We start from the raw sequence: 26020 nt of genomic DNA on the forward strand, positions 1-26020 counted from the left end.
CAGGCGTGGCTGATCAGTGATAGAGACCCCTTTGCCCTCAGCCTTGTCCATCCTCCCACTCTGCCCCCAGGGACCCTGAGTTAGGGAGGTCTTAGAAGAGGGGTTCCTTAGCTCACCAAGGGGAGGCAGCTGGTTGGAGGGCGGGGTGACCTTGCAGGCAGCTGGAGGGGGACAATGTGTGGGATGAATTCATTATTGATGAGCCCTGCACCCTGGGCTACTAATGAGCCCAGGCCGGCTGCTCTAATTGATGTCAAGAAACTTGAGACCCCCCAGATCAGCTTCCCGCCTGCCAGCTGCCTCTCTTGAGCCCCCTCCCCCTTCTGTGCCCCCAGCTGCTCTGTTGCCTTCCCAGGGCCTCCCTTCCATCTCCACTGACACAGACGAGGCTAGGACTCAGGCCTTCCCCTTCCACTCTTGTCCCTTTGCATCACTCAAGTCTCAAGATGGGAGGCAGACATGCTCTGGAGGGGCTGGGAGATTGGGAAGGGGAAACAGACCAGAGCCTGAGAATTACAGTTCAGGGACAGAGAGGCTGGTGCTGGGTTACATCTGCAGCATTGCTGAGCCCAAGGAATTCTTATCTTGTTTTGTGCATCCTCGGGAGAGACCTTGTCACTCTCTGAGACTCAAAGGTACAGGCACTATACAGACATGCCCATGATACTAGCCCAGTACTCACAGCCCACTTCCCCTCCTCATTTCCTCCTCATAATAGTATAAGAAATCTCAGATTTGGCTCCTGGAGTTTGGCTGATGCCATTCCCACCCATCCCCCGAGAGGGCAAGTATGGGATTTCCTTCCTGGAGAATTCCCAGTGCCTTGTTATGCCACAGCTGTCATCCTTGGAAATACTGCGTGGCTCTTTGCCTCATCAGGTCTCACCCTGCCTGTCAGTCCCTCTTCATTTATGGGTGCTGGGAAGAAGTTCCCAAGTTACGGAATTATCAAGAAGTCACAGATTGGAGCAGGCTTGGCCTCCTAGGAGAGATAATTTTGAGACCACGCGGGTGCTGATAGGCAGGAGCCTAAGTTAATAAGAATAGCCCTGTTGATGGGGGAAGAAAGGTGAGGAGGACCTCATTTCCTCCCCTCCCCAAATTCCCATGAATTTGTGGCTCTGCTGCCCTCTGGTGGCTGAACTCTGGTTTAGCAGGACATGAACATCTTTGCCTCTAACAATCCCGCTAGCATTTCAGCACTCCTCTCCGTCCTCTTCCTGGATATTAGGACAGTCCTAGAGGAGACAGAGGATCCTGAGGGGTTCCCTCACTCTGATTTCTCTTCAAAGACCTCAAAGCCATGTTGGTTAAGAATGAGGGCTTTCACAGTCAGGAAAGGCTGAATTTGAGTCTGTGACCTTGGGCAAGTTACATAACTTCTCGGGACCTCAATTTCCCCTTGTGTAAATGGGGTTAATTGTACCTACTTCACACATTTAATTTCTATCAAATTAAATGAGATACTGTATGTAAACTATTTAACACTCCCTCTACGCACCAGAATACAATGGGCAATGAAAACAAAACAAAAACCCAACTGGCTTTCTTCTGATTTAGTTCTGTGGCCTTTTCTCGCAGCCCATTTCATTATTCTGATTTAGGAAAGCCCAGGTGAGTCTTCTGGACCATCCTCCCCCACCTTCAACTTGGACCTCCCCCTTTGTATTCTTCCCTAACCCTCAAACCCAAAGAGAAGGGATTCCGCTCCCTTCTCTCCTGGAGGTGTTGGGACCAGATCTGGCGGGGCTGGGTGATAAGCACAGGAGTCAAGCCCTTCTTTCACCCCTTCCATCATCTCTTTCACTTAAGAAAAGGGAACCCCAAAACTAGATCCACAGTTGCTGGGGGTCATACTCTTGGCTCCCGGTGGAAAGAAGTTGCAAGAAACACGCACATTTCCTACCCGCCAAGCGGTCTGGTTCCAGGAAAGTTCTGGAAAGAGTGGGGATAGGACAGATTCCAGCTCTGGTCAGTGGGGGCACCGGGCCGGGTTTATTGCACTTGCAACAGAGTTTAAATAATTCCCAGGTGTCCGGAGCCAAGGCGAGGGGAGGGTTGGGCAGGGAGAGGAGGGGCAGCGTCAGTGCAGCTGGCGGGCCGAACACAGATCCTGCAGGCCGGGGACAGCGGGCTCCCCCTTTCTCCAGGGGACTGGTAGGGCCTGTGTCCGGCCAGTGTTAAGGTTCCAGATCTGTTGCCATCGTGGCCCCTTCAGGGTCCTGGGCAATTCCTGACTTCTCCTGAGTCAGAGGTGGATTGGGCCTCCAGGCCCAGGTCTGGAGCAGGCTCAAATGTAGTCCTGGATCTGCCTAGTTCGGTTACCAATGTCTGAGTCTGGGTCCCAGATCAACCCCAGGCCCCAGGTTCGATCTGGCCCTGTTCGAGTTCTGATTCCCCTTGCAGCTGGTTCTGGGCCAGCGTGGATCCTGGTGTGGGATCTGTCCTGAGCGGGGCCTGGCGCACCATCCACGGTTATTGTTCCTTGTTGGCCCACCGGGGTGGGGGCTGTCCAGAGCTGCCATGTCTCGCTCCCCGGGTTCCAGGTTCTTAACTGGGGGCTTCTGGCAGGGCTGAGGACAGATCTTTGCAGGCTGGAGCTGGACAGGAAGTCCTGGTGGCACGTCTGAGCCGGAGAACTGGGATTGGATCCCCCAGTTCTGGTTCCAAGTTGTTTTCAGGAAACTCTCCAAAATGCAAAGGCTGCAGGGAGGCTGGGGCCTCTGTCCCTGGATCTGAGTTCCCCCATCCATGAGGAGGGCATGTGTAAACGAGGGTCCTTCACAGTGCATGGGGGGAGGGGATCCCCAGCTCCGCACCTCCCGGCTCTGGCCCTTCAAGTATGTCTCTGGGCTGGGGAGAGGAGCTTCTCCCTGGCCCTCAGCACCTTCAGGAAGCGCCCAGCCCCCTCCCTGTCAGTAGACTGAGGGTGGCGGGACTGGACCTTCAGGATTGGGAGTCTGGGAGATCGGGAAGAGTCAGGCATCAGAGGTGGCTGGAGGCTTGAGCTGAGCTTTTTCCATGGCGGTGCCGTATGGGAGGGAGCGTTTGAAGAATCCGAGCTAATGAGGGGAAAAGAAGGGAGAGTTGAGTTAACTCTGGTTCCCATTTCTCCGCAGATCTTATCCCAAGGGGGGGATGAAGATAACTCTAGTGCTTCCAATCTCCCCATCTTGCAAAAGTGGCCCAAATTCAGGCTGTTAAGATTACCTCTCCAAGAGGTCCAGTGGGTTAAGAGGGCTAAGGTTGGGGGTGCTTTGGTGCCATAAAAATGCCCCCAGTTCAGCCAGAGATGGCAAATAGGTTTGAAGTCAAGTTCTAAGTCTCATTGCGTAGTAATGGCTGCCTCTTGAGAAGGATTCTGAGGCTACTTCTAGGGTATGAACCATTAGTGCTGGCTGCCATGGGTTTCTGGAGGAAGTGACAGCACAAATGCCACATACTGGCCACTTGTGAGTAACACTGGTTTTGAAAGTATAAATAAACTTATCAGCTTGAGTCAAGAGAACTTTTTCTAAGCTAGGGGCTGTGGAATGAAGGAAAGGATCCTATAGGCCGTGTCCAGATGGGATGCATGTGGCCAGGGAGAGGTGGGGACATGTGGCTGGAGAATTGGTCTGGAGGCAGATGCTTGGGACTGTGCTGCATCAAGGGCAGAACCTAGTGAGAGAGAGGCCAAGTCAGGTAGGGTGTGGCTGACCTTGTAGAGGATATAGATGAGCAGACCTAGGAGCAGGAGGCCAATGAGGATGGCTAGGATAATGATCCACAGTGGGACGCTGTGGCTGCCCTCTGCCTTGATCCACTGCACGGCTGTGGCCACCTGGGGAGCAAGTCGGGAGAGGTCACTGAAAAGCCGTTAGTTCTTCCCACCCTACACTTGGCTCCCACTTGCCACTGGACCTAGACCCACGTTTCCCCTTCCATCTTGGGCGAACAGAATTCTGATCTTCAAAATTCAAATTCCTAAAATGTGCATTATTGTCTCTTACTTTTGGGCTTTCACACCTGCTAATTCCCTCTCCCCAGAGAATATTCCTTTCCTGACTGGTTAGCCTGGTAGATCTTATTTATCCTTCAGGTTTTGCTTAAACATCACTTCTTCCAGGAAGCCTTTCCCGACTCTGCAAGCCTGTGTTCAAGTGTCCTTATGATGTGTTCCCATAAACATGCTGGCACTTGTCACACTGTCTTCTCACTGCCCTGTCCATCTTGCTTATCATTGTATTCCCACGACCTAGCACAGTGCCTGGCACACAGTAGATGCTCAATCAATATTTGTTACCATAATCAGGCCAGCCCCCGTCGCATCCCAGTGCTAGTGCCAGGCCCAGCACTCTATCTTCCTTGGCCCAGACCTCTGGCCCGGGACTCACCTGCAGTTCCTTTCGGGGAAGCTGCCGGGGCAGGATTCGGTAGGGCATCTTCAGGGCTTCATACACAGCTTCACACTGCAGACTAAATGGCTGGTGTTCCCGCTGTGGGTGGTGGAAAGGTGTTCAGGGTGGCCTCTTATGGTATCTAGGAGGTCACTGGGCTCCCCATGGTCTGGCTCTGGTTAGGATCTTTCCCTATTTTGGACTCATTCTCTTCTGAATCTCTCTCTGTGTTCCTTATATGAGGTACTAAATGTGTAACTGAATAGTTATGATAATTAGATGACAGCATGTTCAATAGAAAAAGCATTGTCTTGGAATCATGAATATGGGTGAAGCACCCAGGATGATGCCTGGCCTATAGGATGCACTCAGTAAATGACTGCTCTTCACTGTTCCTACATCTGCTTGCCTCTCCGTGATGGATATGTCTTCCGTCTCTGTTTTCTATCATTCTCTGCCACTGGTCTCCCTCCAGCCCTCCCTCCTCTGAATGGGCCAGGAAAGGGAAGCTGTCGGTCCCAGTGTGGCCACTAGGTGGCGCCAAGGATACACAGCCCTGTCCAAACAAGGGTGAGGGAGGGGAGCGCGGCTGCCTGGGTCCCAGTCACCAAAGCGGGTGGCTAGGGCAGTGCGGAAAGCGAGCGTCAGTCCAGGCAGGCCCGAAGGTCGGGGGTCAGGACTGAGGTGAGGCTCCCTCACCTGGAGGAAGGTCTTGGCCCAGACGCGGAAATGCAGTAGCAGACTTCGGCTCTCTTGCCGGTGCAGTGGCCCCAGCTCGCAGCGCAGCCTGAAACACTCGGCCTCCGGGCATTTCTGGGAAGAAAGCGGAGGCTTGAATGCGGCGTTCCGCCCTGCTGGTGGCTCTGAGGATGCAAATAGATACTCAACGCTTCGGCCCAGACCTCATTCCCAGGAGGACTTACCAGGATCTGAGGCCCTGAGGAGGCAGGGCTCCGGCCCGGAGCATCCCGTCTTTGCAGCCGGTGGTGCTGGGAACCCTCGGGATCCAACTGGAAGAGGAAAGGGACCATTAGCTGCCTCTCTCACCTCATTACAGCCCCTAAGTCAGCCTGCATCTGGGGTCCAGAGCAGCTTCGACCTGGTCTTCCATCCACACAACTGACCACCTCCTGTGGCAAGGTACCGACCTCAGCACTGAAATACCGAAACGGGTGAGACTTGATCCTTGGAGTTTACAGGGAGGAGGTGTCAATAAATAATTAGGGCCCCGTGCCTGCCTTGGGGCCTTTGCACTGGCTGTCCCCTCTGCTGGGAATGCTCTTTCTCGAGTCTTCACACACAGGTTCACCCTTGTCTTTCATGCCTCAATTCACCTGTTCCCTCCTCAAGAGGTTTTCCCTGATGACTCAAACAGGCTCCCAGCCCTGCCCTGCCCTAGCATTTTAGCACTGCACTCTCAACACTTCTCAATACCTGTTTCTCTCTCTCTCTCTTTTTAATTTTTATTGTCTATTACCCTCCACTAAAACATAAACTCCATGAGAGTGGGGACCTTGTGAGTTTTGTTTGGTGCGATCTTTCCTGAGCCTGTAACATGGTTCAGTGCATTGTTGTTTATGTGTAAACGAACTTTAAAACAGGCACTGGGGCCCAGGGGAGCGGCTCTGAGGAAGGCTTTCCAGAGGTGATGGTGCTGAGCTGGGCCCTAGGAGTACGCCAGGGCAAGAAGTCAGGGAAGGATACTTCAGGCAGAAAGACAGAAGTGTAGTACGTAAAACAGTCTTTTTCCCTCCCGGGGTCTCAAGGTGTCTGTGGGCCTTCGGACCCCCTTCCAGTGGCCTAAGTCCTAGCTCCGGCACATCCTACTTGGCTCTTCCAGTTTCCCGGCGACCTTCCCCAACCACCCTCGACTTGGTCCCCTCACCCCCAGGCCAGTCTCCAGGCCCCTCACCTCCAGGCCCTGTGGGTTGGGGGGGTGACTGGTGGTGCAGTTGCTGAGTCCTGTGACCCGGGTCACGTAGAGGAGCTGCTGACCTTCCAGAGCCTGGGGACAGCTGAGCTCCAGCACGCCCCGGCTAATGGAGCTGGGGCCCAGGTTGATGAGCTGGGGAGAGGAGGGCACAGTGATCGTGGGAAGGGAGGGAGTGATTCTGCCCTGTTGAAACCCAGGTCCTGGTGGCCCGCTCTTCCCTGCTGCGAGTCTCCCATCTCAGGAGTGAGGGAGGAAATCAATGGGCAGAGGCGAAATCCTCTCCAGCCAACCCTCCTGGAGGAGATGGCTCCATCCTTCCCCCACCCCCTTTTTTTTTCTTTTTTTGCGGGAACTTAGTTCCCCAACTAGGGATTGAACCCATGCCCCCTGCAGTGGAAGCGCGGAGTCCTAACCACTGGACCGCCAGGGAAGTCCCCATCCTTCCCTTCTAAGTTGCTCAACTGGCCAGTCTCTCACACTGATCCTGCCCAGACCTTTACCTCTCACTCCCCACTCCCCCTCTCTTCCTCTCAATCCCTCAGGCTGGTCCCAGCCATCTGTCGCTCATACAGTTCCTCCTTCCCTGTCATTCATTCTAGTCCGGCCCTCCACTCCCAGTAGCCCACCTGGGGACCAGGGCCTCCCTGCCTCTGTCCCTCCTCACCTCATAGACGTGGTGGACAGCAGGGCCCACGTCCCCCTCTTCCTGCGGCTGGTCTCGGGGATGCCAGTCGCTCACCGGGAATAGCACTGCCTCGGGCTTGGAGACACTAAAGAGGAGGGTGGTTTAGAGGACAGCGGAAGGTACCCCATCCCATATGCATCCTTTCCTAGAAGTCCATCTTGCCTCCCAGAGAGGCCCCATTTTGCCCGGGCACTGACCCGTTAAGGGAGACCTGGGCCTGAGCTTCCACGGACAGCCGGAAGGAAACCACTTCGCTTTGCGAGTTGTTGAGATTCTTGCTGTGGGATGGAGGAGAGGCTCAGGTGGTGCTGGAGCCCAGCCAGGAAGAATTTCACCTGCACCAGACCCCGCCCTTGCCCCACCCTGCTCGGCCCCGCCCCCAACTCAGCCTCAGCCTGGCCCCAACCACTCCCTACCTGAGGATCTGGAAGTCAAACTGGATGGTTTTCTTCGTGTCCCTGAGGTGCGGGACTGTGAACCGAAGGCCACCCCAGAGCTGTAGGACAGGGAGGGAGGACAAGGGGGCTGTTAGATTGCGCGTCTGCCAAATCCCAATTGCAGCCCTCCTTCCCTATCCCACAGCTCTGCTCAGGATAGGCCGGTTGCTTTCCCTAGGGTCCTCTCTCCTGTCCCAGACTTACACTGGCTCCCGCCTTCATGGGGTTGCCCAGATCACACACCAGCAGGCGGCTCTGGTTCACAGCAAAGTAGTCACAGCTCAGGCTGGAGAAGTTCTGGAGGTGGGGTGGGTGCAGGTAAGGCTCTGGTGTCCCTCTGGCAGGATCTCCTCCCAAGCCCTGCCTAAGAGTCCCCTCTCACCCCTGGGTGTCTGACGAGTCCTGAGTACTCGGCCTCCGGAGGGGCCGTGACGCGAAGCTCTGCCTCGTAGGCGCCGCCCTCACCCACATTCTGGGCATGGAAAGTGAGGTTCAGAGAGTTCTTGTCGCCCAGGTACACGTGGTTCTGCTCCCTGGAGGGGACACACAGGGTCAGGGACACTGGGGAATTAATCCGCAAACCAAGACAATGGGCCATAACAATAACGATATAATAATAATAGACACCGTTTACTGAGTTCCAACTCTATGGCAGGCACTAGGCTAGATGCTTTATGTAGATTATTTCATTTAATCCTTCCCCAAAGCCAGATAAATAGATGCTCTTATTCCCACTATACAGATGAGGAAGTTACATAATTTCCCAGGGTCACACAGCCAGCTAATATGTTCCTATTCTACTTTTTCACATGCCAGGTGCTTCCAAGCTCCACATGTTCTCCTAGGAGACCTTGGCATCTGGAACCCCCCAGCTTGACGTCAGCCTTCACTTACCCAAACACTTCCAGCTGTAGGTCTGGCACACAGATATTGTCTTCTCCACAGTCCAGCAAGATCTGAGCCTGGGGAGCAGGGCAGCCTTGAGAGGGGGAGTTGCGACCCCCTCCTAAGCTGTCGGCTCCCCCCTCCAGGGCCCCACCCCTGGCGGCCCAGGCCCCTCTCCTCCCAGCCCGTCTCCCCACCCTGCCCTCACCTTGTCCTCTATGCGGCTCTTGCTCTGGTAGTGTAGGACGGGCCGAAGGCCGTGGCTGTCCACAGGGGCTTGGGGGTCCAGGGAGAAGTTGAGAGCGATGTGAATCGGGGAGAGTTTGTCTCGAAACTCTGACTCGTTCTGGGGCCAGGGGGGAGGGTTCACAAGTTCAGGGGACACAGGGGACTTGGTGGCCCTGCTCCTCATCCTCTCACATCTCCCTGTGTCCACTCAGGACCCTCAAGAATTCAGGTGTCCAAACTCGACCATGCTCATTGCTTCAGAGGCAGCCTGGTCCCCAGCTCCTCCAACAGAAGGGCCCCCCTTCCCCAGCCTCCCAAAGTCCCAGGCCCTTCACTGGAATCTCCCCGTCTCTTTCCCTTCATGAGGGGCCTCCAGTTCTACGTGGCCACTCTTCCCAGGCCAGTCCATACCCTGCCCTCGGGCCCATACCCTGAGGTAGATCTTCATCTCTCTGCAATCCTCCCGAGCCCCGTTCTGGATGAGCAGGGTCTGGGTCAGGGTGGCCTGTCGGGAGGCCAGGAACAGGGCCCGCCGCGCTCCGCCCTTCTGCTTCTGCCAGTCCAACTGGAGCTCCACCGTGAAGCCTGCAGCCGGGCACGTATGTTAAGGAGCATCTGCCCCTCCCTCCTAATCTATCCAGAGAGATAAGAGGTCCCCGAGTCCCCAGCCCCTCCATCCCCATCCCAGTCCCTGGAAGGTTCAGGCAGTCTCTCCCTCACCGATGGAGTCAGGAACGTGTTTTCCAGAAGCATTGAGGCAGAAGCTGAGATTGATGCTGGGGGAAGACCAAAGGGGAAGCTGGTGTATCCAACTGGAACAGGCATCCTATTCCCTACCTGCCTCCCAGACAGACCCAGACTGGGACAGTCCCATTTGTCCACTTCCAAAGACCTGGTCTCCCTCCCCACTTCCAGGCACAGATGAAGCACCCCCAGACTCCATCCCCACAGTCTCCTGGGCACCGCACTCACCAAGCCACAGGGTTCCCCTCCAAGCTGCAGCTATGCTCCTCTGGGTTGAACATGGCGGGAAAGATGGTGAGGGAGGCACTGGCAGACACGATGGGGCGACCCCTGCCAAGAGTGGATGTGGGGTCAAAGAACTAAGACTCCTCAGGAAACTGGGCACAGGAAGCTGATGCCCAAGCCCCAGGATCCCAGTTTGTACACTTCCCCAAACTCAGCCCTGTTGAGAAATCCCCCAGTTCCCACGTCTCCCAGGCTGCCCCCTGCCCAAGTTCATACCTGTACACCACAGCCTTGTCTACACCAAAGGACCCCACAATCAGATCTGCAAGAAGTCAAGAAACTACCCCTTACAGCAAGCCCCAAATCAGAATCCTTCCCAACCCCTTCTAGTTGCATTGTTCGAGGCCGAAGAGAGGGGACACCGCCATCTGGTGGCATCATCCTAGAACTGCACCCAGGAGCTTAGGAAAGTGCATTAGAGGGGCTGGGGTTCTGTGACCAGGGAATTCTAAGGTGAAAGGGGCCGCTGGCACAACTCACCAGGGTATCCGTTGCCATCCAGGTCTCGGCCTCCTCGAAGGGCGGAGCCAAAGAAGTCCGGCGTGTGGCCAGCTGCCCACAGGGGCAGCAGAACCTGGGAAGGCTTAGAGGCCAGGCCCCCTGGGCCCCCAGGGAATACAAACACCACTCCCTGCTGGTTCTCCCCACCAAAGGCAGCCCCAATGGCTACATCTGCAAGACACACAACACACAGCAGTCAGCAGGCCAGGAATCCAGGAGTTCAAATCTCTACCATCAGACCCCAGGACCCAGGATCCTATTTTCCCCATCTGTCATTCCCAGTATTCTAATCTCTTCAAGCCCCGAGATCCAGACATTGGGATTAAAATCTACACACCTCCTGGAGAAGTCCCTGGGGGTCTTGGGTATCTTATCTGACAGCTATCTCTCCCCCAGATCGCCTCTGACTCAGGCCCCCACTCCTCCTCAGCAACTTGAGCCCATGGTGCTTACCATTGTAGCCATCCTGGTCCAGGTCCCCCAGGGGGGTCAGGGAACTGCCGAATCGACCAAACTCATCATGGCCAGTGAGGGTAAGGGTGGGCATGGGCTCCATGCCGGCCGGGCGCTGCAGGTAGATGTAGACCCTGCCCACCTCCTGCGGCCGCCCGTCAGCTGTCCGCTCCATGAGCAGGGGCGCCCCTACCAGCAAGTCGTCCAGCCTGAGGGTAGGGGAAACCCAGCCATCCTGAGACCCTGCCTTGCCACGTCCCCTCCTCAATCCCAGTGCTAGGAAATCCCAGGCATCTTGGATCCTGGGCTCCTTCCCACTCAAGTGAGAGACCTGAGGTCTTCTGGTCTTTGGCTCTCAGCTCTCTCTTTGCCCCTGAGCCTAGGGAATGCAGGCAAAAGGAGGAGAACCCAGAGAAAAACTCTCCTTGCATTTTTCTGTCCCACCCCTACTCCTCATCCTGTGCTGTGCCCCTTTCCCACTACTCACCCGTCCCCATTGACGTCTGTGGCAGCCACTGCATAGCCAAAGTAGGAGGCCATCTGGGAGGGACAGAAGGGCAGCAGTGGGTCAGAACTAGGGGGTCAATCAACAAGGGCTATGGGGGGAAATCAGGGACTCCAGGGAGCCTGAGAAGTAGGGCTGAGCTTATTGGCTCAGGGCGGGGGCTTGGTTGGCAGAGGGCCAAGCTGGGTTGTGTGTGTGTGTGTGGGGGGGGGGTGTCCTCACCTGTTCCCCTGAGAAGTTGTAGAGGGACCGGATGTCTGAGCCATTAAGGATGGTGACCTGGGGACGAGGAGATACATCCATTGGTCCCAGACTCCCAGACCATCCCATGGATAGAGGACAAGGATATGCCCAGGATACCCAGGATACCCATCCCAAGGATATGCCCAGGATATACCCAGGTATATGCCCAGGATACCCAGGGGCAGGCATTCCTTGGAGACATAGACCACTTGTCTCCTAATTCCCTCCTTTGCTTTGCCTCACATTCCCATCTCTATATTGGGTAGCTCCATCCCAGGGCGACTTCATTATTTTCCTCCATGTCACTTATCAACTACTACTGACAGATTTCGTACTTATCTGTCTGTTGTGCCTGGCTACCTACTAGAATGTCAGATAAGTGAGGGCAGGAGCTTTGTTTTGTTTTTTGCTTTCTCCCCAGAGCCTAAAGTAGTCCTTGGTGAGCAGTTGACACTCAATAATTATTAGCTGAATGACTGAGGCCTCATCCACCAGCCCTCCCAAATCACAAACACTCACGTCTCCCGCCACATGCCCCCTTAGTGATGGGCCCTTCCGGTCCCCCGAGTCTCTCGACTCCCTGTTCTCTTCCCCAGTCTTGCTGCTGTTCCTCTGGTGTGAGTCCTCCCCCAGGACTGCTGGAGAGCCCCCTGGCCTCCCCCTGCCTCGGGCTCTCCCTTCCCCTCAGCACCCTTCCTCCATGGCAGCGGGACCGATCGCCCTAGAGCCGGTCTAGGAGGGACACGGCTGGCTTGGAAATCCGTGGTGGTTCCCTGAAGCCATGGCCCAGTCTCAGCTTCTTGGCTGGTCCTCTGAGGCCCTGGAGAATCTGGCCCCAACCTATCTGTTTTTGCCCAACCTCTCTTTAGTCTCCTCGTCCCCAATCAGCCCATGCTGAACTGGCCTGAATTTTTTTCCTTTCCTTCTATGCCTTTTCTCATGCTCCCGCCTAGGATGCTCTCTTTCCTCATCTCCACTGATCTTTCATAGGACCTCTTCTGATCCATCCCTGCCCTAGAAAAGAGGTTATTCTTCCCTCTAAACTGCTATATCATCTTAACCACTTTTCTGAAATTTATCCTAGTGCAGAGAGAATGCTGACTTTGGAATAAGACAGGTCTGGTTTTAAATCTCTATCCAGCCACTTAACTAACTGGGTGATCTTAAACAACTTACTTGGTCTCTTTGAGCCTGCGCTTTCTCATGTGTAAAATGTGAATGGTAATATCTCCCCTGATAAGCTTGTTGCGAAGAATAGAAATCATGAGTGGACAGTGCCCGATGCACTGAGGGGCTCGTGAATAGGAGCTGCACCTTAGATTACAGTCACATGTGTGTCTTATCTTACATACTTGATTAGAAGCACCTTACAAGATGGGGTATGATGTCTTATTCATCTTCTTATCTCTTACCTTGCCCTAATAAATGTTGGTAATTGAATGGACTCCTATAGCCTTCTTATCTATATCCTTTTTAAAGCACTCGCCATGGTCTAATAATAACAGCTACAGTTGTACACTGCCTCACAGTTCGCTAAGTACTTTCACGTGCATTATCTCACTTCATCCTTACAAGAGCCTTGTGAGGTCAGAACTATTATTATCCCATTATAAAGAGAAGAACGAGGCTCAGAGAGGTTAAGCAGACTCAAGGTTTTTATGGAATGAAATGGGTAGGAATAAATCACAGATTGATTCATCCAGAGTGAGTGCCGGAACTCAAACACTGGTCTGACCCAAGAGCCCGTGTTCTGATCCACTCTTTTCACCCTCCCAAACTGCCATGCATGGTTCTTTGTGATTAGCCAGGGGACGGGAGAGCAGAGGAGGGAGGGAGAGTCGGGCTGGGCCTTACGTAACCATAGGTGAGGTTCCCTTTGGGCACGCCAGCAACGAAGTCTGTAGAGGGAAGAGAAAGTTGTAGGCTAAGGGCAGGGAAAGGGGAGTCAGACAAAAATGGTAAGTGTCTCAGTCCCTGTGGCTCCGGGTCCTGGGTCTCCATCTGCCCCCTCCCTTGGCCCCAGCCTGGGGACACACTCACCTTCTGTGTCATCACCACTGAATTCACCTACAGCCACAGAGTATCCTAGGAGACAGGGTGGGCGGATATTAGGATTCCTGCTTTGGGGACCCCTCTGCCCTGGCCCATCCTCAATCCCTTCCCCACCCCTACTGGGCCTTCATAGTCAGCCTGCACATGATACATAGGGCAGGAGGCTGGGGATGCCTGGGTGGGAGAAGGGAGGCGGGGTGGGGGGGGGGGGTGTGAGCGAGGACAGGGGCCCCTGATGTTCTCCCCCTGCAGCTCCCACCCCGTTTGCTTGCTCACCCAGGTAGCTGTCATCGTAAATGGAACTGGCCTGGCGAGTCTGCAGCTGCCCCCGAACTGGGTTGATCAGGTACCCGGGGTAATAGGATTCTGCAATCTGCTCCTGGGTGGCGGACAGGATCTGGCCTGGGGAAGGGGATGAGGAGGGGATGGCTGGAGGAGGAGGTGGCAGGGATGGGGGCGCTGGGGGCTGACTGGGTAGGATTTCAGAAGTCTGGTTCAAGGAGGGGAAGCTTGTGGAGGGTGGTGGGAGAGGATGGGTAAGTTTCAGGAAAGGGAGAGGAGAATTGGGACGGGGGCAGAGGAGGGAAGGATGGTGATCTCGGGCTGGGAGAGGGATGAGAGGCCAGGTGCGGGAGACGGACACAGGGATAGAGGAGGAAGGGCTTACCTTGCCAGAAATAGCTCCCTGGTCCGCCCAGGACCACACGCCCAGTCTGTGGGGGGAAGGAGGTGAGTCCACATCTGGTCCTGATTCCCCTGCATCCAGCACCCACAGCCACTCTCCTCCCAGATCCCCCCTCACCTTGGTGAACTCGGCACTGAAGCCCCCTTGGCAGTAACCCTGCCCTGCTGCCTGGCTGAAATCTGCAAGGGGAGAAGGTGGTGGGAAGGAGCTCCACACAGATGGGTCAGGCAGGAAAGAGCAGAGAGCTTGGGGAAGGAGAGGGGAGAGGGGGCCAGAGAAAGGACCTCTCTGGACCAGACAGTGAGCATCAAGGCTGAGGGGGGGTGGGGGACCGTGGGGATTCACAGAGAAGGCAGACTCAGGGCTCGCGCCCCCCTCTTGCCCTACCTGAGCGGCAGGGCGCATACTCCAGAATCCGGGTGAAGTTGTCTGTGGAGAGGTAGCAGGTGCCCACGGGATCGCTCAGCGGCTCCTTCTCGGTGCGCCAGCTGTAGAGGGGAGCACAGGCCTGGGAGGGCCCAGGAGGAGGGGGTTCCAGGTTTAGTCCAACAGGACCCCTCTTCCCCGCCTCCCCCACTGTGCTCCGCTAACCGCAACCATTGCCCCTCCTGCCCAGCACGCCACTCAGCCTGCTGGCCCTCACCAAGATGGAGGAGCCATGGGCTCGCACCGTCGCTCCGAACCACTGCAGGGACTTGTACTCTACAGGCTCCTCTCCCTCGAGGCTGGACGGCGGCGAGGACTCCAGGATCCGAGAGCCTTGGGGAAATGAGAAAGGGGAGTCATGCCAGCTGCGGGCAGCTGAGCCCTAGAGCGGCCCGTGCCCTCAGCCTGGGGGCACCCAAGCACTTGCAAGCCCTGAGCCCATGACTCATGGAAGGGGGAGTGGGGAAGGTCCTTACAGTCTGCTTGTTGTAGCCTGACTCACCTTCCCCTGCACGCGTGCACACAAGCCCATGTGCACACATGTGCACACGCGCACACACACACACACACAGAGAACCTGGGCTTTCTAGAGTTGCACTCCCCTGGTCCGCCTGCCTCCTCACCCAGCTGGGACAAGGATGCTTGTGGTGAGGTGGGGAAGAACGGCTATTTCCTGAGAGGGCTACCCTCTGGCTGCACTTCTCTGTCTGTACCTGGGCCTGTGTCTCTAGCAGCAGGTGTTCTATGTCCTTGACCGTTCTCACGTCACCGAATCTCTGCCCCTTGTGTCTGCGTGTGTGCCTGCTGTCTCTCTCCTTCCAAACCCTCTCTGCCTCTATGGGACAGCTTTTTTTATTCCTCTGTTTCTCATCTGTCTTCCAGGTTTAAAAAAAAATCGGTCAGTTTTGTGCTCTTACGCCACCCCTCCCCCACTGTCTCCATCTTTTGATGCTCTCCTCTTTTGTCCCCTCACCCCAGTTTATCTCGAGCCACACTGCTCAAATTCATGTCCTCGCTCCACCTTTTACTAGCCGTGTGACCTTAGTCAAGTTACTTAACCCATTTCCTCACCTATAAAATGGGGATAATAACACCTCGCGCCATCGTTGAAAGGATTAAGTGCGTTAATATATGTAAAGTGCTTACAACAGTGCCCAGTATATAGCAAGTGCTCTTGAAGCGTTAGCTGTTATTATTGTTTCTCAGCCTGTCTCCTTCCATCCCTCTCTGCATCTACTCCGGACCTTAAGCTCCTTGAGGGCGGGGGCTTAATCATGTTTCAATCCCCTGCAGTACCAGCACAGAGCCTGGCACGCATTATCACTTAGTCAGTGCTTAGTTAAATGAATCGAATAGGCTCTGTGACTCTCCCTGTCTTTGTCTGTGTTACTGCCCTGGCCTCCCTGAGTTGTGGGTGATTCAAGGAAAATGAGAGCCACATGTTTCTGAATCATGCCCTCCCTCCTTGGGCTGGGCTGGATTGGGAACGTGGTGTGAGTGCCACGGGGAGCCGCTGCACCGCTGCACGGAGCTGGAGCCCCAGAGCCTCAGAGCACGTGGCCCTGGAACTGGTCAGGCTCCGCCTCTCGCTCCAGACCCCGCCCGGGCCCCGCCCCCTAGCCTCAGCCCCACCCCTTAGTCCCTCCCTGAACCTCCCCGACCTACGAAGGGGGTTTACCTTTGCTGTCAAATTCAATGGGGGTGCACTGTGCCGGGCTGGTGCCCCAGGGACAGAGGTAGACGGCACCGCCCTGCAGCACTCCCGGCTGGCTGGTGTTAGCCTTGGGCGCTCCCACCAGCACGCTGACCCTGCGGAGGGGAAAGGAGAGGCAGCTCAGGGGGGGCTCCTAGCTCTTCGCCAGTCTCCCCAGGCGGGAAGGACCCAGGCCTCTGGGCCAGGGTCTGGGTGGGCGTGGCACAGATGCCCCCCGGGTTGTATTTATATCTCAGAAGATGCCACGGATGCCAGAGGCACAGGCCGGAGTCAGGCGGTCCCCATGTGCCGCTGTCACTAACACAGCCTCTCCCGCCTCCCCCCACTCTCTCCCCTCCTACCTTCCCCTGTCATTAGAAGGAGGAACCAGAGTCAGTTCTGGGAAGAGGCCGGGGCCAGAGCTTCTCTATCTCCCCTATGGACCTGCCAAGACTGGAGGTGCAGCCCCTAGAACCCCAGGGTCCTCTTACCTAGCCTATACCCTCTCCTCCCAAGCCAAAGCCCTTCTCTGGGCAAAACCCAGGCGTCCAGCTGCCCAGCTGCCCAGCCCTGGGGCGTGTAGGAGGAAAATGTGAGTCTTGGAAACCAGGCAGTAGAAGTGGAGAGAGGAGCTGGAGAATGGTGAAAGCAGATTGTTCCCCGGGGCCTGGGCCTGGACCTGCCCTCACCCTGGGCTCTGGTGGGACCTCCCCAGCCTGGCTGGGTCTCTGTCTCAGCCTCTGAACCCCTTTCCCATACACCATTGCTCGGAGTCTGAATTCAGATCCTGCTCTGCTGGGTCTTAGTTTTGGACACAGTGCCTCGTTCCCCCTGAGATGACGAGGAGAAGGTTGCCTTTGCTGGGGGTCCTATGTAATGGGGTGGTGACAGCTAAGGTCCTGGACAATTTTCCTGCCTCTGGCTCTGCCTCTATCATTCCTGGGTCCCTTGCCTCCAAGACCTCTGCGCAGCTGTCAGCCTTCTGGGCTTTCTCCTCCAGAGTCTCCCATGAGGACTGCATCTGGCAGCCGGGGCAACCGAACCAGTGTCCCTGCCAGCCGCCAGCCTTGGCCTCTGCTCACCTCCCATATCTGACTCTGGCACTGCTTCTCCACCTGTCCCTCTGCCCCTATGACTGCTTGCTCTCTGGGTTTTGGTTTTAGGGACCTCTCTCTCTCTCTCTCTCTCTCTGATCTCAGATCTTGGGCTTCTCTATCTCTGTTGGTTTCTGGCCCCTTTCAGCTTTCAGCACTCCCAACACCCACCCTTTTCCCGATATTTGGATCCCTTCATTAGCCTTTCTTACCAGGAGTCCCCAAGTCGGGGATTATGGTAGAGGTCACAAAAGCGGGGGTGTGTGTGACGGGATGGGAGACAGGGCGGGTGACAAGAGATACATCGAGTAGGGGAGGGGTGAGGGGGGTGGTCCAAGAGGAATAGGAACGGGAACACCAGAGGGAGCAGCTCCAAGGGACTGAAGCAGAGTGAGGGTGGTCTAGCAGGGCCAGAGGATGAGGATGGGAGAAGAAAGGGTCCAGACGGATAGGAGGGGAGGCCTGGAGTGAGAGTTCCTGGAGTGATGGGGGGTGGGGTGCCAGCCTCGGTTACCCTGGGGACAGGAAATGTTTACTGCCTGTGGCTTCCTGTCTGTTTCCAACCTCTCACTTCGCCGTTTGTCTCCCACCCGCCCGCCTGCTGGGCCCCACCCCTCTCACTCAGGCAGTACATTCAGTAGGGGGGTGGGAGCTGGCTACTCGGAGGCACAGTGACCTGGTTGGCTGCCAGGCCTAGTAGGTGAGGTTGGTGGTGGGGAGAGATTGCATTGCCCCAGGGCTGGGGGAGGAGAGAGGGGTGCAACCCTCTGTAGCAGAGGCAGCCGCAGAAAACAGCAGTGGTACAGGGGTTCTGGGTCAGGCACTAGCTCAGTGTGGACTTGGGAATACCCTCTCCCTCTTCCTCTGGGTGAAGAGGTTGAACAGGTTATCTCAAAGTCTTCCGGAGCTCCGATACTCTTCCAGGAGAGCATAGGGGCTTGGCCAAGGGACCCTGCTCCCACCCCCAATTTTCCCACCACTCCGTGGCGGGGAGCTGAGCCTGAGTGCTCCTGGAATGGCCTGAGGAAGAAGCTTGGAGTCTGGCAGGGCGGGAAGGTGAGAGAGAGGCCTTACAAGGCTTCGAAAGTCCACAAACTTGTGGGCCAGGGGCATATGCTGTGGCTGCGTGAAGGTTCAGGAGATCTGGGGTACAGGCAAGGGACACAGATCCTGACCCAGACTTGCCCCGTGCCGCCCATGGCTTATACCTGAGGATGCAGTGGCCCTTCCTTCCCAGCTCCTCCAAGTCAGTCCAGTAAATAGTGCCCTCCCCCATGTGCCAAGAGAGGCGCCCAGTGTCAGGGGTGGCACGTCACATAGCTTATCCTTATTCTCCCACTCCTAGTTCCTGCTTCCTAAATCCTGCAGCAGTTGGGTCCTACTAGGGGTCCAAGAAGGTAACAATGGAGGGTCCTTGGGCTCTTTTCAATATTTCGGAGAGCCTAACGGAAATCATGTGTTTACCTGATAAGGCAGCCCAGGCTAATTAAAACCTCAAGTGTATTTGCTTTGGGCCGGAATTATACCAACTCCTGTGGGGAACCTAGTTATCTCATATTGGTCAGAAGCTCTGATTGGCAGCTACAAATGTCTTCTTGTTCTAATTTTTGGTTGATAAAAAAAAAAACAGGAAAAAGGAATTAATTATTCCTTCCTAAATGCAGCTTGGCAGATAAACTCTTCCAAAATATAGAGACCAAGGGAAGAAATAATTGCCATAATTTATTTTGAAGCCTCAGAACTCTGATGTTCTAGAGCTGCTTCTTGGAGACACAGGCTGCCTCAGCACCATGGTTTGAAGACTTTCTTGTAGATGCCTCAGGGCTGCCACACGGAGTAAGCAGAGGCCAGTTTGGTCCTGACACTCCTCTCCATCTTCTTTCAGAGCAACCTCTTTTCTCTGTTTTATATAGAATGCCCTGGTAAGATACCATTTGAATTGAAAGAAAGAAAGAAAGGAAGGAAGGAAGGAAGGAAGGAAGGAAGGAAGGAAGGAAGGAAGGAAGGAAGGAAGGAAGGAAGGAAGGAAGAAAGAAGGAAAGGAAGGAAGAAAGAAAGGAAGAAGGGAAGGAAGAAAATAAAAAACGGTAACAAAAAATACTGCTGACCTAGTCCCATGTCCTCATTGTACAGATGGGGAAACTAAGTCCCAAAGAAATTAAGTCACATGTCCTGGGTCACTCAGAATCCTTCGCAACCTAAGAACCAGAAGCCAGGAATCCCGATACCTAGGCCACTGTTCTGGTCTACCCCGTTGCCAATTTGTTCCCTCCTCTCCTCGCCACTATCTCCCCAGCCAGGCTTCTGATTAACCAAGTTCCTGTTCAATACATGGTTACTGTTTGACTCTGTTGGCCTGACGAGGTCGGGGGTGGAGAGTAGCAAGTGGACCGGACCCAGCTCCTGCAGGTTCTACGGCAGCCCTGGCCAGGCCAGAGGAGACACCTGGTTCTGGGTCCCCCAGTGTAGTCTCAAGGGAAATGCCTGGCTGGCTGGGAAGGAAGAGTTGCCTCCACTTGTGGCAGCTCCACAAGGGGAAGGAGCTGGGCTAAGGCTGGTGTACCTTTCAAGCGCATGTCTTGGGTCAAGTCACCTCCCCTCTCCAAGACTTGAATTCTCTACACATAAAATGATGGGTTGCCCTTGAATGGTCCCTAAACAAACTTCTAGTTCTAAACTTCTATGACTCCTGAAGCTTCAGTTCATATACACGCATAAAATGGGAGCAATAATGCTTCGTCTGTCTAAGGCAAGGATTTTTGTAATGATCCAACAGAAGAACTGATATGAAAGTGCTAAGGAATGTGAGGCACTATTATTACTATCACTGCCATAAGCAAATATTAAAAGCAAGTAAGAAATAGTGAAAATCTTAGGCAAAGAACTAGGTGGTGTCCAGGGAAGAGAGAACCAGAAACAGAAAATAGCTACCTCATAAAGGTCATGCCTCCATGTATTCATCACCCTCCAAGGACCAGGTGCTTCATATATACATTGTCTCGTTTAGTCCTCAGAACAACCTCATAAGTTAGGTGTCTGATTTTCATGAGAAGACCAGGCTCCAGGATTTAAGTCTTAAGTAACTCAGCCCAGGTCACACAAAGAACAAGTAAGTGGTGGGGCCAGGACGCACACCCAGCTTGGCCTGACTTAAAGCCTGCCCCTTTCCTACCGGGTAACCTCTCTAGTGCTTACCCTGCCCTCTGATGCCGTTTCAGTTTCCACAGTGAGAGGTGATGAAGGGGGGGCAAGAACACTGAGGCCCTCCCTCTCCAGCAAAGGCCCCAGGTGAGGGGCTATGTTTGTCCCCCGCAGGTAGGAGGGGTTGAAGTCCCAGCTCTGGTGGGGAGGGAGGTCACTGGGGAGGTGGAATGTTCCGAGTCCTATTCTAAGAGTGCTTTGTAGAGAGAAAATGAGAGGGGGAGGTGCGCAAGCTGGACACCTGGGTTCTCTTGGGAGAAGAGATGAGCAGAAGGGGAGGGGGAGGGGATGAGACTGCTAGGTCCTGCTTTAGAAAAGGGCCTTTGGGACTTTAGGATCAGGCCAGGGGCCAGACAGATACCTAGGGAACCAACTGGGAGTGTGTGAAAGTCCAGATGTTTCGGAGGAGTGTTTTAAAAGGGAGATGACACTCTTGTTGGGGGGGAGTAGGGGTGGGATAAGAGGAAGGTTAAGAGCCAGATAACTGGATACCCTATTGTGGGGGAGGATCCCCTCCCCTCCCTCCCTCCCCCTTCTCTACCCCGTTAGGTTTGTGGTAAGCAGTCGCAAGGGGCCTGGGGGAGGCCGGGCCTGGCAGAAGCTCCAGGCCAGGGTGATGCAATGGGGTTTGGGCAGGAGGCCAGGGGGGTGGGGTGGGGGCTGGGTGGGGACCTTGAATAGCCCAGAACCAACAGCTGGGGCCTAACCATCCTCCAGGCAAAGGAGAAATTTGCCCCATACCCCAAGTGAATTACCTAGATTAACCCTTTTTCTCCAGAAATTAAAGGAAATGAGTGGAGATCAGTTAACTGTGTCGCGTGTAGGGACGGCCCACCTCTGACAGAGGTCCGATCAAAGCTGGAGACTAGGGGTTGTTGTGCTGGTGGCGATGGTGGCGAGCAGTGGCAATCTCAGAGCCCAGAGGTGTAGAAAGAGGATTCTTCCAGACACCGTGCAGTCAGGCATCTGGCACCTGGGAGTCCCCGTCCCACCCCAGGAGCAGCTTCCTTCCCCTCTTACCCCCCCCCGCCCCCCACATTTAGACAAACACCCTTGTTCTAATGTTGCCCAGCTCGTTTGCCCAAGCCCGTGGGCTCCCCGTTTTCCTGGCACACAGGGTCCGCTCTGCTTGTCACCCTGCTGAGCTGGGAATGGGGATCCTCCTTTGAGACTTCCCCGGTCTCTGAGGTCCTGTGTTCTGACGCTCTTGGGCCCTGCGAGCCCGCGTCTCCCCAGCTTCCGACCCCGACCCCAGAAGTCCCGGTCTCACTTCAGCTCTAGACGACAAGCTACAGGAAATCAGTTTTTCTCTTCCTCCCAAGAGCTAGAGGAAGAGGGAAACCGCCCACCCCCCCTCCACGGGCGCACACACACCCCTCCCGACACATCCGAGCCCCCGCCCTTGGCTGAGCCAGCCCCCAGCCCCGGCGCCCCCCAGGACCAGGGTCCCGGGACTCTCCCCAACTTCCCGGATCCCCTCTTCTGAACAGAGATTGGGGGTGGCGGGCGGAGTAGGAGACCGAGGAGAAAGGGGAGGGAGCCGCCGTCCCCCTCCCGAGTCTTTCCCAGTCTGAGTTGAGGGGGGAGGGGAGGATGAGGCTGGCCCCCATTTAACCTCCGGACCCCTTCAGCCTCCGACTCCCTTCTTACTACACACAGCTCATTCTGCTTCGACCCGTTCTCTCTCCGCACAATGGCCCTCAAGGGTCCCGGGGTTCCCCAGTGCTCCAAAAAGCCCACCCTGGCCTCCGCGCCCCCTCTCCGTCCCCATCCGCCTCCGGTCCCGGCAGCTCTCGGATCTCAACCAGAGACCCTCTGCTCTCCATTCCCGCGCCCTCCTCTCTCTTGGCCCCAAGACCCCGGCCCAGACTTCTCCAGCTTGAAGCTTCGTGTCCTCTCCCCACCCCACACGTCTCCCTGCTGATCGCTCTCAAACTCCTGGCCACCCTCCACGCCGGCCACTGTCCCCTCCCTACTCCAGCGCGGGCCCCCAACTCCGGCGAGGGCCCCCAACTCCAACCCTAGTCCTTCCAAACTCCGCCTCCCAAACTCAAGTCTTGGTCCCCTCCAGACTCCAGCCGCGCCCCCTGTCTCCAGGCGCGCACCCCCGACCCGCCAGCCCGCCGCCAACCCTCCTCAACTCACCCGTCTGTCCCCGGCCGGTAAAACTCCACCGAGAAGCCGAAGAAGGAGCCCGGGGGCCCAGAGAGCACTGCTGGGGCCTCCGCGTCTAGGTTGAAGCCCCCGACCCTGGGCGGCGGCGGCAGCAGCAGCAGCAGCAGCAGCGGCAGCAGCCGGGATCGGCGCCGGGGGCCCCAGCGCAGCTGCACGGCGAGGAGAGGGGACCCTGGCGTCCGGCTCCCCATAGCACCCGCTCTTCCCTGTCCTGGGGCCACCGACCCGGAGCCGCTTCCTAAACCTCCCAGAGGCGAATGACTCAACGCGGGGAGGAGTTTGCCAAACTCCCGGCTGAGCCCTCCCCCCGCCTGCCGGGGGGGCGGGCGGGGGGGCATTCCTGGGTCCCTGGAACGCTGAGCCCGCGCCCCCCACCCCGAAGGGGCGTGGGGGGGGGACGCACCTCTCCACTTCCCTCGCCCCAGCCCCAGCTGGAGGCCGGTTGTCTGGACTGGGTCAGACTGGGCTGGTTTGGGCTCTTCCCCCTCCTTCTCTCTGCTTCCCCCTACTTCCTCCCGCCTCCTTTCCAGATGTACAACGTAAACGCTCGGAAAAGGAGTCGGAAAAAGGGAGCGGAGAATTTCCTAATGAGGAAAGGAATCACCTCCGGAGGGGCGGAGGGAGTCTGAGTATGTGTGTGGGGTCTCCCTCACCAATTCAGGGAGGAGGCTTTGGGGTCTAAAGGCAGAGGAGACACCTCTGGCATCTGGCCAACTGGGATTCCCCCTCGCCTTCCGGGGCCATGGGGTGCCTGGGTTCCAGCCAGCTGGATTTGGGACTCAGGAGTTGAGGTACAGAGTGCTCCCAGTCAGCCTAATCCGATGGAGGACCTGCACCGGCTCTCCGCTCCCTGCCCCCTCCCCCCCACCAAGTTGCTAGAATTGAAAACCCGGGAGTCCAGAAATTTGGGGTTACTTCACCGGGAGGATTCCGGTCCAGGCCTCCCCCTTTCTTGGTTGTAGGATATGGAAACCTCTGGTGAGTCCCGTCCTAGAATCTGGCAGTTGACCAAGAGCCTGGTAGTTGGGGGGAAAGGGTTGCTTTGGCCCCTCAGTGTCTTCTTGATCAAACTGGCCTGATTCCTACAAACCTGGAGAATTGTAGGATGGGGTGGGGTGGTGTCTTGCAAAGGGGCCCAACCTTTAGCTTCTATTGTCTTTAGGCTCTGGGAGCTGGAACCCAGGACCCCATTCTCCCAAGATGCCCTGTGAATGTAGGGGAAGGGACTGTAGCAGGAGAAGGCAGTGACCCCCTGCCCATCCCTTCCCCCAGCCCTGGCTCTGTGTGATGAGATCACCTTTCAGGATTCTAGTCTTTATCTTAGTCTGGGGGAGGGGGACCAAGGGGCCTAGATTCTCTCCTAACCTCCTCTCCTTTCCAGCCCTCTTCCTGTCTTTTTCCTCCAGGACTCCTCCCCTTCCAGAATAATAATCCCCCGAATCAGAACCCTGCCCCTTCTCTTCTCCAGTCCCCTGCCCCACTCTGGCTTGGGGGACTCAGAATCAATGCTTTTTCCTTCGCCACGAGTCTCCTCCTCATTCTACTACTCTACTTCCTGTCCCAAATCACCCAGCTGTTTTTTTAAAAGCCCCTCTCCAGAGCCAGCTGCAGCCCAAGGGAGAAGGCAGCTGGTCAGACTGTGGAGTGATGCTGGCTCCCATCCCACTCTCACATCTGCAGGTCCTGACCCCCTCTTAGGCGAGGAACCCAAAGAATCTCTGGGTCAGGATCTTAAGCACAGCACTGCCGCGAAGGTAACCTCTAGGTGAAAACTACTCAAGCCAAGGGCTGAGACCCTCTCTGGGAGGAAAGAGGTTGAGGGCTGACTGCTGTATAACCCAGCAGAGCATGTGTGTGTGAACCCAAATCTCTCCTTTTTCGGCCCAGGCACAAGCTCTTTAGATTTTCCCAGGATTTGGGAGCTTGGGGTGGGGGTGGGGAGGGATACAGGGAGGGAGGTGTGTGATTCAGCTCCTCCCAGGAGCCTTGGTGAGGGACAGGGGACATAGCGTCCTGCCCCAGTTCTCCTCCCCACTCCACCCCCCCCCCCCCCCCCCCGTGCTTGGCCAAGTCAAACAGGCCCCCTCCCTGTCCATTCCCTGCTCCTGTTTACACCGGGAGCCCCTTAGTCATTCTCTGGCTGGCTTTTCTACTCCCCCCAATATCCCTCCTCTCTTGGCTCTCTCTGCCCTTATAAGTCCTCTCCCAGTGGCCCCAACACCTCCTGCCTTCCGTCTCACCATGCCTGCCTCTGCCTGGCCCTCCCTTCCTCTGCTCCGGGCCAGGCCTGCACTTGGGGTTCCCTCCTAGTTGGAGCTGCTTCAGGCAGCCCTCCAGGTCTGGAAGCTGGCCTAGAAAGGTCAGCCAGGAGGGGGTTCCTAGGGATCATCAGCCCAACCCTCTCCTTCAGAAGAGGAAATGGGTGTAGAGAGGTGAATTGACTTGTCCAAGGTCACATGGCTGCCAGTTAGTGGTGAGTCTGGAACCTAAGTGTTTTGACTCTAAACCCAATACTCTCTCCTCTCAGCCCACTGCCCACTAAATGCTCTGTCTCCTGTCAGCTTTTTCTCTGTGTATCTCTCAGCTTGTCTCTGGCCAGTCTGTGTGTCTCCAAGTGTCTCTGTTTTCTCTCTCGGCTCTGACCTCTCTGCTACCCTCTGTCCCTTCATTGCTCAGTAAGAATGATTTGCTGTGATGACTGATTATTATTAATCACGGTCTGCTTGACAGAGGGGCAGAAGGGGTGAAGGGCAAGGGCAGGACACTCACCAGACTCCTGCTGTCACCAGCCTGCCTGCCCTGAAGGCTGGAGCTTAGAACTAGGAGACTGAATTTCCTCAGAGGAGTTCAGGGTAGAGGTGCAAGTTTTAAAGCCAGGAGCCACGCTGAGTGTCAGTGGCGTGGGAGAGGGGTGAGGAATATTAATAATAGTTTATTTAGCATATGCTATATGCCTGGCCTTGGGCTTGACCATTAACCTGCCTTTATCCCATTTCATCATCCAAATATCTCCAGCACTGCAGGTATTATGATTCTCATTTTACTGTCAGGAAACTGAGGCCCAGAGAGTGAAGTGAGTAAGACAAGATCAGCAGAAAGAAAGGGGCAGAGGTAGAATCCAAATTTCATCCCAACTGATCCCAAAGTCCTTGCTTTTCCCACTGCACTGTTAGTTTAGTCCTCTAAACTGGGCTGGGTTTCTACAGGGGGAAGATTCTGGAGCAGAGATATTTAACATAGGACCATTGTTCCTAGGGTGGGGGTGGGGAAGATTGGGTGCACAATTCATTAATCCTCGGAAACAGGATGGAAGTGTGTGTGTGTGTGTGTGTGTGTGTGTGTGTGTGTGTGTGTGTGTGTGAGACTTCTCTGGGGTTGCTTCTTCCAGATTCTCAAATGCCTGGAAATTCTGAGAG

General features: G+C 55.8%; 1 protein-coding gene across 1 annotated transcript; it reads right to left on the reverse strand.

The window, feature by feature from the left end:
- Positions 1-1972: 1972 nt before the first annotated feature.
- ITGA5 (integrin subunit alpha 5) lies at positions 1973-23079 on the reverse strand. The gene is made up of 30 exons (XM_068559605.1): positions 22575-23079; positions 16120-16250; positions 14659-14774; positions 14403-14523; positions 14133-14194; positions 13998-14043; positions 13607-13732; positions 13319-13363; positions 13133-13176; positions 11258-11314; positions 11018-11070; positions 10531-10739; positions 10057-10248; positions 9793-9838; positions 9520-9621; positions 9268-9323; positions 8978-9132; positions 8528-8665; positions 8329-8396; positions 7817-7967; positions 7639-7731; positions 7414-7493; positions 7195-7275; positions 6977-7082; positions 6292-6444; positions 5303-5389; positions 5079-5192; positions 4377-4478; positions 3701-3823; positions 1973-3062 (listed from the first exon to the last, which is right to left on the reverse strand). The coding sequence occupies exons 1-30, from the start codon at positions 22940-22942 to the stop codon at positions 2979-2981; spliced, it is 3309 nt and encodes a 1102-aa protein (XP_068415706.1). The 5' UTR covers positions 22943-23079; the 3' UTR covers positions 1973-2978.
- Between the last annotated feature and the right edge of the window lie 2941 nt (positions 23080-26020).

This window comes from Eschrichtius robustus, chromosome 13 (assembly GCF_028021215.1).
Source record: "Eschrichtius robustus isolate mEscRob2 chromosome 13, mEscRob2.pri, whole genome shotgun sequence".
Lineage (NCBI taxonomy): Eukaryota > Metazoa > Chordata > Mammalia > Artiodactyla > Eschrichtiidae > Eschrichtius > Eschrichtius robustus.

Excerpts from the sequence above, each read along its gene's own strand:
- ITGA5 (XM_068559605.1), bottom strand. The coding sequence starts at position 22,942 with ATGCCCCCCCGCCCGCCCCCCCGGCAGGCGGGGGGAGGGCTCAGCCGG. Across the intron at positions 11,315-13,132 it reads GGAACCTCACCTATGGTTAC|GTCACCATCCTTAATGGCTC; the intron begins GTAAGGCCCAGC and ends CCTCGTCCCCAG. Across the intron at positions 9,622-9,792 it reads GACAAGGCTGTGGTGTACAG|GGGTCGCCCCATCGTGTCTG; the intron begins GTATGAACTTGG and ends CACTCTTGGCAG.